This window comes from Simochromis diagramma, unplaced genomic scaffold, assembly GCF_900408965.1.
Source record: "Simochromis diagramma unplaced genomic scaffold, fSimDia1.1 OVJJ01000107.1, whole genome shotgun sequence".
Classification (NCBI taxonomy): domain Eukaryota; kingdom Metazoa; phylum Chordata; class Actinopteri; order Cichliformes; family Cichlidae; genus Simochromis; species Simochromis diagramma.
In genome coordinates this window covers 9,080,551-9,099,353 of record NW_024387209.1, presented here as the reverse complement: position 1 = coordinate 9,099,353, position 18,803 = coordinate 9,080,551, and the positions used below count along the sequence as shown (strand labels likewise).

At 40.8% G+C, this 18,803-nt stretch overlaps 1 protein-coding gene across 13 annotated transcripts in view; it reads left to right on the top strand.

Annotated features, from left to right (window-relative positions):
* The window catches only part of LOC120746233 (R3H domain-containing protein 1), a 55,945-nt gene extending 46,276 nt beyond the window's left edge, over positions 1-9,669 (top strand). For 9 of the 13 annotated variants that reach the window (XR_005698809.1, XR_005698805.1, XR_005698806.1 and 6 more), the window contains 7 exons: positions 2,966-3,147; positions 3,747-3,888; positions 4,583-4,680; positions 4,770-4,854; positions 5,746-7,595; positions 8,965-9,059; positions 9,171-9,669. Coding sequence is in view for 3 of the 13 variants with exons in the window: in XM_040051594.1 (XP_039907528.1) it covers positions 2,966-3,147; positions 3,747-3,888; positions 4,583-4,680; positions 4,770-4,854; positions 5,746-6,065 (827 nt within the window). In the remaining 10 variants the exon portion in view is untranslated. Of the gene's footprint in view, positions 1-2,965; positions 3,148-3,746; positions 3,889-4,582; positions 4,681-4,769; positions 4,855-5,745; positions 8,076-8,964; positions 9,060-9,170 lie in introns of those variants that run through there. The other 4 variants (XM_040051594.1, XM_040051593.1, XM_040051595.1 and 1 more) reach the window with 4 other exon arrangements.
* Positions 9,670-18,803: the final 9,134 nt, after the last annotated feature.

The window sequence follows — 18,803 nt, the reverse complement described above, 5'->3', positions numbered from 1 at the left end:
AGGTTCAGGGGTGTTTACACAGGAAGCGATTCGCTGATCATGCACCGCTTTGTAGATGATAGTTGGTTGCTAGCGGACATTCCAGATTCCGGTTGCCTCGGTAACCCTCTAATGTATTTACCACCAGTGATATGGCTCTCTTGGTGGTAGTTGCATTTGAAGAAAGCTTTGCTCAAAATCCACCTATTTGGCCCAATGTCACTTAACCCTTGTATGGTGTTCGGGTCTGTGAGACCTGTTTTCAGTTTTTTTTCGAAAGAAAAATTAAACAATTAATTATTTTTTCAACCTGAAATTCATTGGCTTTGGCTTATTTTCTGTGAACAACATAAATCCGAACAAATTTTCAATAACTTCATACTGTACCTCCCCCCACACATTTACATTACAAGGTGTTCGGGTCCACTGGACCCAGGTCTAATAAAAGTGTTGAAAGTGTAGGTCCTGTGTTCCCACACTCTGTCTTCCTCCTTTCTGGTGCTGCTGATAGTGTTTTCTTCCCCTCCTGCTCCCGCACAAAGTTGCAACATTGTTGAAAATTCAACTATCAACACGTCTGCTCTTACATTCCCACACATTTTACCCTCTTTCTTGAGGGATCCAAAATTTTATTTCTCAAACCATGTCCCACCTGCAAATTAGGGGCATAATACTATAAATAAGACTTTGCCAGTGTGGTTCTTTATCACAACTGATCAAGATGGCAAAAGATTATCTGCTGCGAGGGCCATCCAATTGATTTTGGAAGAGAGAGGGGCTTCAGACGATGATGTTGACAAAGAGGTTTCAGAATATTTCACATTTCTGAAAATTCAGAGTCTGACAGTGACTTTGAAGAAGAGGATGAGGTTGAGCACCATTTAGTAACAAAACGAAGATGAGTACCCCATCTGCAGCCAGCTCCAGGACCAGAACAAGCCCATCAGACCGCAAGTGAATAAATATGGATGTCAGTAAATGGTGAAATTGAATGGTCTTCTTGCCCAAGAAATCAGCCACCCTGCAGAGCTGCTACTGTGATAAGCCAGGGCCAACACGGCTGGCAGTTACTCATGTGCAGGACATCAAGTCTTCATTTGAGCTTTTCATCCCAGATTCCATCCAGAAAATTATTCTGGATTGCAGTAATCTAGAAGGAAGGTGTGTTTTTGGAGAGATATGGAAGAAGATGGACCAAATTGATCTAAGAACCCCAAAGGCCTACTTTGGGGTTCTTATCCTTGCAGGAGTTTTCGGGTCCAAAGGGGAATCCACAGAATCCCTGTGGGATGCAGAAACCGGCAAGAACCTTTCCGTGCATCAATGTCTCTGGAAAACTTCCACAAAATATCCAGGATTTTCCGTTTTGATAACCGAGACGACAGACCAGCTCGACGGCAGAGAGACAAGCTAGCTGCCATCAGGACAGTGTGGGATAAGTGGGTGCACCACCTCCCCCTGTTTTACAACCCTGGGCCTAATGTCACCATTGATGAGCAGCTGATCCCATTTAGTTGTGAAACATATTGCTTTACGTGTAAATGTGTTGTGTCTTTCCACTCACTCCACTTGATAATAACTGATTTATTTTTTTATAACATTTTATAAAAAAAAACAAAAGAACAAGAAGCACATTAATTCATAAATGTGATCTAACAAAGGTAAAGGGAAAAAATTAACCATGTTTGCTGTTCATATGGCTTGTAGTTGGGATGAAGTAAACATCTGTTGAGTAATTTAACGTAAAATTGTTTGATAGTGTTAATTTGGAAAGCCAAAACTCTAGCGGGTCCACCAGACCCATGAACACTGGCTCAGTAACAAAAATACGAACACCACACAAGGGTTAAAGTTGCTGTGAACCCTGGTTGTCACGCCCCCAGCAGCCTAGATTCATTGCGCCGTACCTAAGGGAGGATTCAGGGTCACCTGTTCCAAACCTAACTATATGCTTTTGGAAAAAAGGAATCTTTTAAGCCTGATCTATAAGCAGAGAGGGTTTCTGTCTCCTGAATCCAAACTGGTTCCACAGAAGAGCGGCATGAAAGCTGAAGGCTCTGCCTCCCATTCTACTTCTAAAAACCCTGGGAATTTGTCTCCCAGTTTACCTTAGTACATTAAAAGAGAAATAAAGATAAAATGGACTCGTGCCTTACAAAGCTACAATAACGCATTTTTTCATTTGTTTTCCGTCTCTTTGGACATGAATTGCTGTCCAGAGGCCCAGGTGGGGCAGTCTCCTTACTAATGACCTTTATTATTCATGTCTGATTATTATGGGAGCACAGTGGAGGGGGAGCCATCATTTCTAGCTCTTCCAGTAATGAGGTCGGATGAAGGTCTCACGACGGCCTTACCTACAGCGTGACCAGTAAACACTTTTAATTGGCTAGGCCGGGGCCAGAAATAATCTACAAATTAAGTCCAAATATCCATCGTCCTTGCTAGTGTTACGAGGTTTTATTTCCTAAATGGACACCAGCATCAGCTGTGCAAAGTTTGTGTATGATTTGCGCCTCATATAAGCTTCATGTAAACAGAAGTTAATTAGATGGAGGTATAATGTATGTTCGGGGCACTGATTTATTTTATTAATTTTTTTTGTTTTGTTTTAAAAGTCATGTTCATGTGCCACAAAATAATTACATAATTGGATTTCCTGGATCATTGCAGAGGATTTAGCAGGAATAGGGAATGGACTCTCTGATTGCCAATTCCAATGTGCCCTTATAGTCGAGGCTCTTAAGACGTAATTGCTGAGAGGCTAACGGTGTAGGAGCAGTGTTTTCCCTGATGAGGTGTGTAGCTGAACAAAAGTGCTGAAACGCAGCTTTGGGGCAAAAACACATTTACTTTGGTGCATAAATGATGAGCTGATGTGATGAATTAAATAAGTGGATTTTTTTTTTTTTTTTTTTTGCTGACCTGATTTGCCTCTTGTCGACACAAACACTGCTTCAACCTTTCCATTTCTGTCTGCGTGCAGGGTTGTTACCCCCGGCCCCCAGCAGCGGCATGGTGATGCTGCAAATGACAGCAGCCCCCTGCCAGCAGCCCCGGGCCCCCTCCCCCTGCCAGAGGAAACCACTCAGCCACAAACACTTGGGCCCCGAGCACCAACGCAACCGCAGGCCCGCCGAGCTCCCTCCGCTTCCGGACAACACCCAGGTACAAACGCTGCCCAGGCGCATCCATCAGGCAATCACAGAAGAACAGCGGTGCCTTTCAGACCGTAGTTTCTCCTTTGAAACCATTTAATTAGCTCGGCGACCCAGAGGTTTTCATTTGACGGGAGCAACTTCCAAATAATTTTGAATTCAGTTGTAAATTTGTTCAGCTGATGTTTTCTACATAGGACCATACTTTACGTGTCAGAAAGTTAAGACGGTCACAAGAAAGCAATTTGAAAGCCAATTTAGTTTGTTTGTGCGCGTCTGACAGTTGCGTGAGAATTGTCGCCTTGAGCCAGACTCAGCTTGCCTGCTGTTCCAGGCAGGTTAAATGTCGTAGTAAATAGGCTCTGCAAATGAAGTGAGTGCTGCCGAAACCTGAAAATGAGGAGAAAATAGTCCTCGGCATTAGGGTGTAATGGTACATTAGTGGGACTAATGTGGATAGAATGGAACATTAAAGCAATGACTTGAACCACAGAATGACTTTGTGAAAGGAAGAAATGGCCACAGTTGCTTTTTTCTTTTTTTTTGAATGAAAGTGTTTGTGTTTCCTCCCGGTTTCCCCTCTCTGCATCATCGGTGTGTTGTATGTAGAGCAGCCTGCCCTCGTCTCCGGCACTCACTCCCTCGCCAGGCCAGCCGCCCAGCGTCAAGGGCCTCCCAACAGGCATCTCACCCATCCCTGTCATGGCCCACCACCCGCAGCTCCCTACAGCCTTCTGCCACAATGGACAAGGTCAGAGACGCGCAGTAGTATTGCCGTACATGCTTACAAACATGGCATCCTCAAAACTCAGTGACTGTGCAGTTCAATGGCGCACGAATGCATTCAACATCAAAAAATGTACAGTTGAAGCATCTCTTATCTGGATGAATGAAACCTTCTTCCATATTCACAAGCCTTTGCTTATGTACTGATATTCCTGAGGTTTTAAGTTTGGAGTGAAGAGCATGATCATGTGTTTTAAACTAATCCTGCTGAGGGGCATCATTTCCTGATGCTAAATGAAGGAGTCAGTGCATTGGAGAACACTTGAGGGTCTGTGCAGCAACTTTAAATACAACAGTAACTTCAGCTGTGCTTGTAAAAGATGTCTAACCTAAGATTTAACATTAAGTGACAAATTGCACTAAATTGCTTGAAAAGCATGCTGCAAAGTAGTTTAAGCAGTAGCTAACCTCCCAACTTCCTGCTTGCCATGAACAATGTTAAAGCGTGCGTGTTTTTAAACAGGTTCTAGCACACAGGATTCAATAAATGTCATATATCATTTGTTTAAACTGGCAGCTATACTTGGAGTTTATATTTTAATCATTGATTGTCGAGTACTTTAGTTAGCTACTGTCTATGTAGCTGCAGTTAGGTTCTAAAGCGATTTAAATGACTACAAACTGATATTTGAAAAGGTTGTTTTGACTCTGATTACCAGGTGAAGCGCACTACTCTTTACTGGGCCAGCCTTTGCAGTACAAACCCTCCATCAGACCTCCGTTTATCCACACTGCACACATGATGGCCAAACATCAGGTAGTACTGGTTTTCCACTTTTGACTTCTTTTTCCTTGTCCTGCCACCCACAAGCACACCTACCTTACTGGCATCTTCTGTCTCCTCAGGTTCCTCTGGGGGTTTGGCGTGGCAGTCATGGGAGGAAGGCCGGCAGAAAATCAGTCTCTTCAGATCTCAGTGTAGGTGAAGCAGGTAATAGGAAGACCAGAGGGAGGCTTAAGCTTAGTGAACCTCGAGTTAGCGGCAGGTTCTGACCGAGATTTGACCTCTTCAACACAGAAGAAGCTCCAAATCCTAGTCCAGAATAATATGTATTATGTATGTTTTGGGTTTTTTCTTTTTTTTTTCTTTTCAAATTCAGGCCAGCAGTTTGTAAAAACACGCATGCTGGCTGGAATGTCAGCCTTTAGGTGTTTATCAGAAACTCGTGCTGAGATTCATCACCAGATAAATCCAGCTGCTGTGTAGTCTCTTTGCCAGATTAAGTGGAGTAACATCACCTTTTTTATTCTGTCAAAATCTGCTTGCTGTGCTCCGTATCTGTGGAGAAAGCGTCTGTTTGTGAATGTAAGCAGAAATAATTTCCAGACGGGGCAGAAATCACACCTGGCAGTGGAACCTGCAGTCCTGGCAGTATTAACACCGACACAAATGTGCTGATTATTTCAAATATCACGCTGTATTCTTTGCAGGTGCTGAGATTTTTTTTTTTTTTCCCCTTCATTATTCAGGCGGTTTAGTCAACAATCCCACTAGGGGCAATCAACAAGGACTGGGGCTCATACGCAGCTTCTTTTACAGAGGAATTAAGACCGAGAGATGGACCTTTTCTTTTTAAAGAAAATGTGTAAAAAAAAAAAAAAAAAAATCCAGTAAATTATAACCAGACGCATAGATCTGTTTGTCCTTCCAACTCAAAGATTTAAAGCTGACAGCAGCATTTTATTTGAAGCCTCCCGATGGTGCAGGTCTGATGTTGTTGTCATTTTTTTTGTTTGTTTCCCCCCCTCTGCTCACCCATGACAGTTGTTTTATTTATTGGCTCCACTGCTCACAGCGCTGTCTGTCTGTGTGCGTCTGCAGTGAGCAGTCAGATTCTGGACGTGACACATCCTCCGGAGGGGATCAGCTGTACAGACTCCCACCACCTCCTGGCAGAGATGTACAAAGGGGGCGAATCGATCCGCCGGCTGTCGGACCAGCAGCCACGGTTGTGCAACTCGACCCGAGGCGCTCCCGGCAGAGACCTGGCCTCGTCGCGCCCTATCTTTGCCATGCTCCCCTCCAGACACACCACCCCGAGCGCCGTGTTCCGCCCCACAGGCCCCCGAGCCGCCTTTAAACTCAGAACCAGCAGCGGACACAAAGGGGAGCTGTGCGACTCAGACAGGACTGGCTCATAGCTGCTAAGATCTCAGAGCGGCACACATGGAACACACATCCAACCACCTGCCTCTGCTGCCTCAGTCTGGACTGTCTCCCAGACGCTGTCCAAATCGAAACATCAAATGTCTGAAGAATGAATGTTCATTTTTATTTTGTTTTAGTTTCTTTTAGCTTTTTTCCTTTTTTTTTCGGCCAACAGGTCTGTGCAGGGTGGAAACCGAGCACCAGTTTGTAACATTTGTCCGTAGCTGCGGAGCTCCGCTCAGCGCCCCATTTCTATTCTAAAACTCGAGTTTGCTGTTCTGAAGTCAAAGTGTTTGGAGACTTTTGGGGTTTGTTTGCCAGCTATCACATTAGTGTCTACTGCGGCTGTTTTAGTACCAAATTATTATTTTTTTTCTTGCCACTTTTTGAAAATTAGATGATATAATTATGTTTAAATTGAACTGAATGTGTCACGTTGGGTGTTTAAAGGTTCTAGAACGGCACGTAGCAGCATTTGTACAAGAAGAAACACTGAATCACAGATAAACTACCTGAATTATTTAAAGTCACCATTAAACACCGTGAATGTTGCATTTGCACTGAAGTGATGATCAGAGGTGGAGATTTGACTGGTATCGGACAGAGCCTGGGTTTTTCTTTTATTAACCCTTAATACCTGTTTGTTTGCACTCGACCAGGCCACTTTGTTTTATATATTAAAATGTTTATATGCACAAGAATAATACAATCGAGTTTGTCACTACTTGGCTTAATTTGTTTGGATTTCTGTTTGTGTGACTCATGAGAGGTGTTCTGTGTATGGCGTGGCTTTTCTTCTTCTTTTCTTTCATTTTTTAAAAATTAGATTCTAATAAATGTTTGCACCACAAGTGTTGACTTTTTCCACCAAGCTAAAGTATGAGTAGTTAGCTGCAGTCAGCAATTTCAAGGTCTAATTGAAATGTTTCCTTGGGAGCAAGATGTCGCTTCGGTATGGGAAGGAAGAGCAACAGATGAGGCAACTCTGTGGAAGATGTTGCCATGAGGTTTGTATCTGTGCCTTTTGGGCACTGCGGAGATGTTTGCTCTGCTCTGCAGCCTCATTTCCAGCTGCATAAATGAGCCATTTTGAACGAACGCTCCTCTCAGCCTGGGATGTAGTGAAACAGAGACACCTAGTGGACAAAGTTCGTTACTGCATTATGAAAGCGCTATGGAATTAACGAGTGAAAGTGAAACTTAACAGAAAACTGGTTTAGTGGTTACATATTAATGACAGGCGTGTTTAGTGTGGCCGAAAAACGCGGGAGTATCTAACCGTTATGTCGACGCTTCAGTGCTAATGTAGCATAACAAAAGGGTAATGGAGACCGACTCCTGGGAGAACGGCAGGACTGTGGTTGTCTCCGGTGTTCCCAATGTGTTGCCCCCCGGCAGGATAACTGATAAGCTGACCATTCACTTCCAAAGCACCCGGAAGAGTGATGGAGGAGACGTCGAAAAGGTCAAATATCCCACCAACATGGACGGAGTTGCGTTTGTCACTTTTGAAAACGAAGAAGGTAAATTAGCAGGTGGTGGCTAAAGGCAGGCTATAGGCTAACATGTCGCTACTGATAGTGTGTAAAGCTGTGCGTCCTTCAATAAATACATTAATGACAACAAGCAGTTTTTGAGGGTGTCCCCTTCCAACCAACAAAAGCTAATCTGCGTATGAGCAGTTCTTCCAGCGCTCAGTGAGTTAAATGAAGTTGTCCAAAAAGCTGCTCTATAAAGTTGTCCACTCTTCGCTAATTTAAGCTAAATGTTACTGCAATACTTCAAATTTTGATTTCAGTCCGTTTCCAAGTAAACCCAGGGCCAGTATCGCCGACACTTTCAGCCTATACAGGCTGTATGATGATTTATGAGATGACTCATCATCAGTTTGTAAACAATGAACACTTTTTAATGACCGCTTACTGTGATTTTTGCTTTTCACAATAAGTCACCGCATGTAAATGTGCCTGTCTCTGAAGCACTTTGGATTCGGCCCAACTCTTCTAAAAAAGAAAGAAAAGCAGACTCAGTTTTCTTCAATTTATGATTTTTGTGTTCACAGTTCTAAAATAAAAAACAATGTAGCAAACAACACCTTAAAACTTCATAGTGTTGTGACAACACTCATGTATACAGATATTTTACTACAATAAAGGCCTAAAAACAACGTACAGTTGAATCTGTATGTACTGTCTTCTATCAAAAATATGAAGTTTATTTCAGTTCAGACACATTATCATTGCTGCATAACATACAGCCTGTTGTTTAACTCTAAAGCCAGGTGTATTGTTTATTGTACAATGGGATTATTAGAAATTAAAATAGTGCTCCCTGATTGGTGCAGTGTTCCAGTTACCTTAGTCAGACAATACAGTCTGCTTTATGAGTTTGAACATATTCTGTTCTTTTAAAATAGGAGACTTATTTCCGGAGCTCTGTGAATGTAATAATAAATGACAGACACAAACTAAGGCCACCTTATCCATGTGGAATTGCAAATACCTAAAGGGCTTACACAAACTGTTTCGTCATTGTCAAACATATCTGCTATTTTTCACTATAATTGGTACCCACGGGAACCAATTTCAGTTTCCCCTGAGAACCACTTTTACATTATGCTGAGTGGAAAGGGTAATGTATGAATGAAACATTTGATTTTTGTATGATCTGCAGCTTGGATGTGTGCCTAACTGATGAATGGATTAATCTGATATTATCAAAGTGATGTACTGTTATATAAAAGCTAACATTAGACTGGTAGATAATGAGTCGAGTCAAGCTCTGTGCACTCTGAGTGACAAAAAAAGTGTGCTAGCTTTGTGGGTTCATGAGGCATCATTATAACAATGACCTGGGTAGAGACCACAGCAGAACTGTGCTAACTTTTGGCAGATGCAGCGAGGGTGGTGGAAAAGAAGCAGCATATTATGACAGACAGCCAGTTTCCTGAAGACTTCGTCCTCACTGTGTTTCCCTTCAGCACAGATGTAAGTATCGGTGTGATTTTAAAACACAATGCCTACTTACGTCACTTGCTTTTGACAAGCTTTTGATTGCAAAATAAAAGTTTCTAATTCAAGCACATTTCTGTGGTGCAGGTGTTTTTCTACGTCCCAAGCGCTACGGTTGATCTTTCCATATTCGGTGGCAATCGGGACTTGGTGATTGAGAGCCTGCGGTCAGCTCACAGATCGCTGCGTTTTCGTCCTGTGCCCCAGGAGAGGAAAGTCTTCATTGAGGGGCCTTTTGCAGCTGTCCAAGCCCTGAGAGGGGACCTCATTCGCAGAGCCGATGAGCTTCAATCTGCAGTCACAGTCCAAACTACTGGTATTAACCCAAGAGAAACTGGTCATAATACGAGGTTAATATCTTATCACAAGCATGTCGACTCTGTAAGCCACAGCAGCTCTAAGAGGGAACCCGCAAGCAGCTTATCAACATTATCAACACAGAGCCCAGGTAAGGCAAATGAAATCCAAAGACTTCTCTCAAAGACTCAAAATGCCTCCTTGAGGCAAAAAGTTTCCTCTGAGAGTTTGGCTCCAGGGAGGATTTTGAAAGCACGCGTCAATGGAAAGGACAAACTGGAAGTTCAGCCAACAGAACAAAGAAAGGCCAACCACATACAAGTGGTCTAGAAGGAAATCAAAGCATCTTCCTTATCGGGCCTTCCTCAACCAGTATATCGCAATATCAACAACAGAGCCTTATAATGACAGTGCCTCACAAAAACATCCCAGAGCAGGCAAGATTTCAGCCACAGAGATTAGAAGAGAGGGTGATTTGGGGTCTCACCAGAACAGCATGGGCTGTTTGAAGAATCCAAGCAGCTCAGCAGTCAGAAGTAAGCTCCAGACTGAATTTAAAGATGTCTCAAAAACCTTGGAGAGATATACTGAAGGTCCCGCAGTGGCGTGTGGAGTCTCTCCGTAAGGTCAGGATGATATCTGGGTTGACTCTTACATATTCAGATACATCAAAACATTTCACAAGAAGGAGTTGGGCAGATGCTTTGCGGGCACTGACTTATCTGTCAGGTATGTTGTAGAAACTGACCTCATGCAAATATCGTTGACTGAGCAGCAACGTTCCAAGGTGACCTCAGGAGTCCAGAAAGCCATCCAGAAACTGAAAACTTTGTTTGAGTTTTAGCAATCAATCTTAAGAGTTCATAAGATATTTTACCATGAGGTGGGGCTGTCGGATAAATACCTACTAAATCAGATCTGTGGTGTTTTCAGTTTCCAGTTTGAAGATGTTCTTTACATATTTGAGGACTCCTGCATTAAAGCCATCAGCCCCTCAGTCCCTAGTCTGCTGTTCAATAAGAAAATAAAAGAAGGAATAATTAAATTCAAAGACACTCTTGTAAATTTCAGGCAATCTAGTAGGAATCATGAACGGATGTAGTTTAATCACTGACCACAAGGGGGAGTAGTTTTCTCTTCGCAAACCCTCCCCAACACTGAAATCTATATTTATCTTGTTATTGTTACAGATGCCCTGATTGTTGTTTGATACTGACACTGTGAGTTTTCATTTGAGCAGCTAATGATTAGAACTATAGAAATAAATTATACAGTACTGATGAGATATTTAATCAGTACTGTATAATTTGTGTTTTTGCTTTTTCTCTCTGTTTCTATGGTGAAGCGTCCCCTTTGTTTATGGATGGGTTAATAATTAAGCCTTTAAACAGCAATCCAGACTCTCTTCTCATAGCAGTGGGGATAAGTCTTAGTTACCCCTCTTCACATCTTAATTAAAGACAAAACATAGACAAACATCGACAGATGTCAGCCTGTCTCACATGACCAAATCATTTAGTCACATATTATGTGAAATTAAATTAAAACAAAACTGATTTGTCTGTGTGGATTTTCTTGATGATTATTAAGTTTTTTATTATTAGCATTTTTAAGCATTATTAGTATTTGAGAATTTACTACAGTGACATCTGTTCTACATTTCTTTGTCTTTAGGCTTTTATTACTTAGTGTCCATGAACCCTGGTTTTGCTGGAATGCAAGGCCTGCATTGGGCAGCAGGGGGCAGTAGAGCACTTTCATCTATACTGTGGGCTGTGTATAAATAGAGATACTGTAGCTGCCATGACTCGCCTCAATAAAGCAATTATGGAGGCTGGGTTTGGCGAGCAGGGTGCAGATTGGCAGGCGAATGATATCAGTTGGATGTCCCATTATACATCATCTCCCGTCCACACACATACAGAGTGTTACAACACAGTGTTGCACCTTTTCCAAGGAAGTACGCATTACATGTTTTGTGTAGAAGGTTTTTTGTTTCTTTTTTTGGTTTGCAATTATTCAGACGAGCTTGCTGCACAGCCTCAATAATTGATTCATTATGTAAAAATAAGCCACATCACCGTAATGAACACACACAAACACAATCAGTCATCTCCCAGACGCACTCACTCTTACTTGTTACCATAGGAACGTAGTGGAAGAGGTTGGCAAGCTGCAACGTTGGGCGTCGTTAAGGGAAGCTCTTGAATACAATGAAAACAACCATGCGGGCGAAGGAATTACATTTCCAACAAAAGAACCCTTCACCAAAGACGAGCAGAAGAGAGGCCACCGCCTGGTAACACCCAGACCTCTCTCCTGCCCCTCTGATACCACCTCTTGAACAATTAGCCATCATTGGGGTGGGGGCTGGAGTTATTGTGGTAGAACAGAATGAGTCAACAAGCAGACGGCATGAATTATTTTTCCTGAAATGGTTCCGACTCTGGCCTTTCATCGCACCCACCCTCCTCATTATGCATAAAGTGTAATTAGGTACCAGCATTTTTGAATATATTAAGCATGTGTGACTTTCATGATGGAGGTCAGAAACAGCAGCAGGCCAAAAAAGGAAGCATTAGTGGAAATCTCAAGGACGTTTGCATCAGGAACGAGGTCTTCTGGGCTTCAAACCTGTAATTGGGCCTCTGAACCCTGTGCCTCTGATGAATGTTATTGTTCACACTTCACATTAGCAAATGACTCAAACCACTACAAACACTGACTGCAAATATATGCAGAATGACCACAAAGCAACCACAAAACAACAACAAACAGACAAAGTGACTATAAAGATAACAACTTCAAGAACAAACCAAGTGACGGACAAAATTACAAAGACAGTTACTACAAAAAGAACAAATAAACTACAAAAGGTTGGAAATCAATTTTTAAATAAGCATAATGATCATAAAAACTAAAGGAACAAGCAAAGTTACTGGAAAGATCAAACAAAACAAAATTATAGAAATTACAAAGGCATTCACATTGACTAAAAACAAGCAAAGAGCACAAAACACTACAAAGGGCATGCAAAATGGGATCCAAAACAACAGAATAACTAACTCAATTATATACAAATATACAAAGTTACTACAAAATGAAACAAAACAAATAACCATTCTGATCTAATTATTTGGTTACAAAGAGGCAAAAGATCAGAAAATTACAAAAACGTAAAAGTAGCAGAAGATGGAATTATAGAAAACTACAAAGGCTCAAACAACTACAACAAAAGCAAAATTACTGGAAAGAATGGAAAACACAAACACACAAAATAACTTCAAGAGGACCCAAACAACTGCAAATTGATACGAAATGAAACTCGAAATTATGCAAAAAACAAACAAACAAATAAAACAACTGAAAGTGTCTAAAAAGGGGGGAAAGGTAATAAAACAACAACAAAAACCTACAAATTACAAAATAAAAACAAATTACTACAAAGAGGTACAAAATGACTACAAAACTAAAATAAAATTATACAAAAGAACTACAAGCACATACCACCAGAGATGGGCAGTAACACGTTAAAGCAATCCGTTACTGTAATCCAATTACTTTATTTCAAGTAACGAGTAAAGTAAGGGATTACTATTGCAAAAAAAGTAATTAGATTACTTTTCCTTCCCCGTAAGCACACTGCATTACAGTGTTACTAAACCGTCGTGATTTTGTTTGTGAGAGTGTCTCATGACAATGACGTACGAGTGTGCGACGCCCGTGGCAGCAACAGATGTGTGCAGATCAACAATGGATAAAACGAAATGTGGGAGAGAGTACGACCATGCATCGTTTAAAGCATGGACGTACTGACATTACTGAGTTTGATTACATAAAAAGTGACAAAAACATTAGCGTTCACTGTACACTCTGCGTGGGAAGAAAACTTCTTTCTACAGCAAAAAATTTAACTTCAAACCTGAGCAAGTACCAAGCACGCTGCCACAGGAATGTGGAATTCACAGAGAAACCCCCGGATCCTCCCACTGACATGACCGCTGTGGCACCGGGCAAACCTCCTGCTAAACAGGTGACAATAGATTTAAGAGCGGCAGGACTCAGTGCTGCTGAGTCTTTGATTTTATTTAGTTTTTGCTGTTTTACTTGCATCTGTTTGAAAGAGTGAGCGTAAACAAACAAAGCTTTATTTTATTTTATGTGCTGGAATATACAGAAAATAGGTTTAAATGTTAAACAAATTTCTTCCAGTCAGATACTGTTGCATATAATTAGATTTTTGCTTAATTCAATGTGCATAAAGTTAAAAGATTAAAACTAATAAAACATGTTTTTTAAAAGAGACTTTTTCATTTGATTCAATTTTATATAATGGATTATGCAGAAAAAATAGAATTGGGCTTAAAGGTCTGTTGCTTTGTTCAGGTTGTGTATCATGTTTTTAAAAAGTAACTAATTGCTTTTGAAAATAAGTAATTAGTAAAGTAAAAGGATTACCTTCTTGGAGGAGTAATTAGTAAATAATTACTATTTTCAAGTAACTTGACCAACACTGCATAGCACAACTACAAAGATACAAATGGTCACCAAACAACTATAAAAACATACAAATCAAATACAATAAATGAATAAATGACAACAACAACAAAAGAAACAGCCTAAAAGAGTAAATTACTACAGAGATACCAAAATAGCGCAAACAGAAAAAATGACAAATGAACTACAGAAAATAGCAAAATGCTACAAAACCTGTTTAAAGAGACTCAAAACAGCTACAAGAAAATGCAAAATTACTTTAAAAAAAACAAAACAAAACAAGGCCCCAAAAATCCAGAGAACATTTCAACTATGGGTAAAGTATCGCAAGAGAAGAGTAAGAGCCTTTGTCTGTTCTCAGAGTTCTCCAAATCCTCTGTGGATCGGATGTTACCTATCAGCACACGACTATTCGCTGTTTTAATTTAAAGTGTGTATTTTTGTGTGGTTGTGCTCAGGCGCACACATCATAGAGGTCAAAGGTCAGAGAGAGAAGCAGCAGGCCTCTACATCATTCCTTTTCCACAGTGTGGAATAGAGCTTCAGGTGATGGATAGCATTCTTCGGGCAATGTGTGTGTGTGTGCACGTCACAGTCACAAATTACGTCTTAATGACTCTCTTTACAGATCATCACCCTGCCCGGGAGAAGGGAAGCAGGCGGGGATATGAGTGCCCCCCGCCCCTGCTGCTCTGCCTAAATGCAGTAGTGCATGGGTATTAGCAAGCTGTGATGGAAGAGCCTTGTAGGAGAAATTGGGGGCAACAGACCAGGAAAATGGTTTGTGTGTTATCCGTGGAGAAAAGGACAAATGGTGTTTAATTGGTCTGACAACATATGACCCACAATGTAAGCATAGTGAATCACCGTGGAATTTTGCAGTTGGTACGCAAGTGTGACTGACAGTCAATGTTTAACATGCATCTCCTCAAATTGCATTCATTATGGTGTTATTAACCGTCTCGTATATCTTTATTTCAGTTATTTACTTCTTTTCAATATTTGGGAGCCATACTTTAAGAATAAAAATATTAACATCACTTTCAAAGAGTAAGAAGTTGATAGCATTAGGACTATCACTACATCACATTTGTACTACACATAGAGCCCAAAAGAATTCACAGACATTTCAAATATCATTGCAGGATTGAAACAGAAGTTGGAAACAATAAAATGGTAAGTGGTAAATGGCCTGCATTTGTATAGCGCTTTTCTAGTCCCTAAGGACCCCAAAGCGCTTCACACTACATTCAGTCATTCACCCATTCACACACACATTGGCGATGGCAAGCTACATTGTAGCCACAGCTGCCCTGGGGCGCACTGACAGAGGCGAGGCTGCCGGACACTGGCGCCACCGGGCCCTCTGACCACCACCAGTAGGCAAACATGGGGTTAGTATCTGGCCCAAGGATATTTGGTATGCAGCCAGGAGGCAGCCTGGGATCGAACCACCGACCTTCTGATTAGTGGCTGACCTGCTCTGCCACCTGAGCTACAGCCACCCCACCACACCACACCACCAGTCTTTTTTTTATATTTATTGTGTGTTCTCTTTTTCCTTTTTGGCAAATAAATTATACTCACACGTGTGCAGGGAGTTCAAGAATGAATCTAACCAACCGCTTTTTGTAGTTTTGCCTCTGTACAGCACTACACTAAATTTTAAATTAGACAACCAAGAGGAGATTAAAGTGTGAATTGTTGGAATCAACTGTAGGGGTCTTTAGAGGAAAAACTACAAAACATGTGTAATTGTCCAAATTCCTGTCTGTTGCTAATTATGTCTTCTTCTTTTTTTTTTTCATTTTATGGCAAGTAGCAACAAGCCTAAATATACTAAATCCTACTTTATTGGAGTTTACTTTCTTAACATTATTCTAAAGAGATGTAGAAATTACTTTTATGTTCATTACACAAAAGCATAAGAGCGCTTTGGTGATATGCAGACTGTGTCCAGGACACAAGCAACTGCATTATGTTGCTAACTTTGACTCTTTGCAACCATCTGAATAGATGTTAGGGCAAAGCTAGCCAAGGACCCAGAGTCACATTAAAGCTGAGTCTATCCAGACCCCAGCCCAGCAGCCAGACCCTGATGTTCATCAGGTAACAAAGGCAGCCTCCATTTCTACCTGTACATGATGATCTCCGATCCTTGAGCTAATTTTCACTGTTAGTTTGTGTTGTCGGCTTTATGTTCATACACTGAAGCTTGTGTCAAATGTTAAGTTTAAGATCTAATGTGTATCTAGAGCCAGGATGGCTGTGACTCCTGCTTCCAACCCTGACGCTAAGCTAATGATTGTTCGAACAGTAATTAACACTCAGACACGAGCACTGTACCAGTCTTCTCAGCTAACTGTCAGGAAGAAAGTTCATGTTGCAAACTAGAAAAATATAAATAACCTTGTCTGAAAATATGTCATATGTGTTAGTTTTCAGGGTTCATCACTAAACTTTCATGTTCTGTTTTCAAGGTGCTGACTCCCTGTAATCACAATAATCCTGTTGGATGCTGCCATCACTAAAAAACAGAAACAAAAAAAACTATTCAGAATTTGAAACATTCACCATATTTTCTGGACTTACTGCAAACTGAGCAAATCAGTTTTCAGGTCACTTTGGTGCCTTAGGCCAGACACCCTCAGAGGAGACTGATCTTTTCATACACCGATGATTTCATTATACTTTAGCATAATTCAGTTTCATTCAGTCTGTGTCTGAGTCATTAAGAACACAGTCATTCATTGTTTTTCCATAAAAACTAGCGTCCATGCCTCACCCCCGTGTTAAACTCACTAAAAATGAACTAAAACAGAAAACCTGGTATTAACTGAGCATCACGCACCACTACCTTGTCTAAAGTATTACTTGATGCGACTTCTTAAACCTGAACCTTTCAGACACTTTACTTTCAGTTTTACTTCTAAATATTACTGATTTATTTGCAACATGTCCAACCATAGCTGTTATGGCAATTTTGCTGTTTATTTTCACCACTTTCTTTTAGCACCGTGTTACAAACCTGTAAAAATCAGACTGTTGCACTAAATCAGAATTGTCCTCTGACTACAACACATCATCTGCTCTGTCTTCTTCCTTCCTCACATCTCGACTCCCCAGCTGTTCGCCCTCACTGACGAGCCGATCCAGGAAGAGTGAGTGTAATTATCAGCCTCTCCTCTGACCATTTCAAAAGCTCGCAGTTAGTCGGGTGTGAAGAAGAAATGTGATTGCCTGTTAAATTTTGACACCGCGGGCTGCAAACGCTCAACACACGGCTGCCACATGTGGACCTTTCTCAATTTAGAATGACAACTTTTCACTTATTCGAAGATGGAGGACAGTCGAGGCTGAAGCTGCTCTGTAAATGTTTTATTTCATGCCCTGCTTTGATGGTGATTAGATAGAATTAACTGTCAGGTGAAATTTAGTATAAGCTGTTTATTTTTCTCCTGTATTCCGATGAGTTAACCTTTGTCTCCTTTCCAAGATGGCAATACTCAGTTCATTCAAAGAAACTTGACCAAAAGCAGGCAATAATATCTTTTTTGTATAATTCATGCTGGAGTGTAAACATTTTTTTTTTATTATTACAAATGAGATTTTTAGTTCCCAAACATCACTTTTTAGCTACACAGAGACCAAGACCTTTGATATTTTGAAAAAGTATTTTGTCCTCAGGATTATTATTTTTTATTCATTTATTTATTTATTTTAAAAACAGACTTGACAGTACTTGAATAGGAGGGTTATTAGTTTTTAGTTAATGCTAGCAAACGTGGTTAGCAAGTTGCATCAATATGCAAAACAAAGACTTAATTACTTAGTCCTACATAACAGGCTAATAAAATACTCAAAAAATTCTTGAATGGCCATGTTAGCCTACTTTCTACTCAAATCTTTTATATACCAGGGTATAAACATGCTAGTTTCAAAGCTAAAGTTGGTCATTTTAGCATGGGAGTCTGTGGGGTTGACCTGCTTTTGGAGAGAGCCTCGTGTGGCCAATGGAGGAACTGCAGTTTTCGGCACTTTTTCATGTTGGGTTCGTTTTTTCGATTTTACATCCCCAAAGGTTGTGGCTGGGTCCTAACCACCTGAATTTTATTTGAATAAAACTTTAATGAGCTTACCTAGCAAGTTACCAATTTATCTTTTACATAATGCTTTGTTAAATGACACGATGTAAAAATACTTGTTAGTTGGAAACTCAGCAAAGCTGCCAAGTCAACAAAATGAATTTGACATTTTAAAACAGACAACATGTTAGTTTGTCTCTTTGGAGACAGAAATCATATTCTGATCATATAATGATTGTGAAGAAAACTGGCCCATTTAATGGGCTAAACAGTTCACTTTCTGCAGTCATCATCTGCAGCTGCTCCAAAATGATTGCTTGTGCTACCATGTGGGAGATCTCAGTTAGATGCCTCATCTCTCAGCTCCATTAACAGACAAAAGGTACCAGTCATCAGAGGGAAGCGTATTTCTCAGGTGGCACAATGTGGCATCGTGTGATTTGTGGGTCTATAGATTAGTGGGGGCACTCTGTCTTGTTTTAAAGTGTATGTGGCTGTGCCCCGGAGGTCACGATTTTTCAGAAACAGGTCTGATAGTTCACATTTATGTGAAACCCCCATATGATTTAATGGCCTGGACATTTTTAAAATTGATCCCGCCACAGAAAAGGCATCAGTTAGGTCCATCCCTTCCAATACAGATGCTGCACAGACCATGATAGGCTCCAAGGGCGGTAATAAAATTTGTGACATTGTGAAGAGCCAGACCGTGTAATCGCTTTTAATTACAGTGTAGAAAGAACTGCAATGAACTGGACCCCAAAAATGAGAACATTTCACTGTCTATGCCACCCAAATGAAAATCCAAGAGGTCTCCTTTGATAATTTAAAGATTTACATA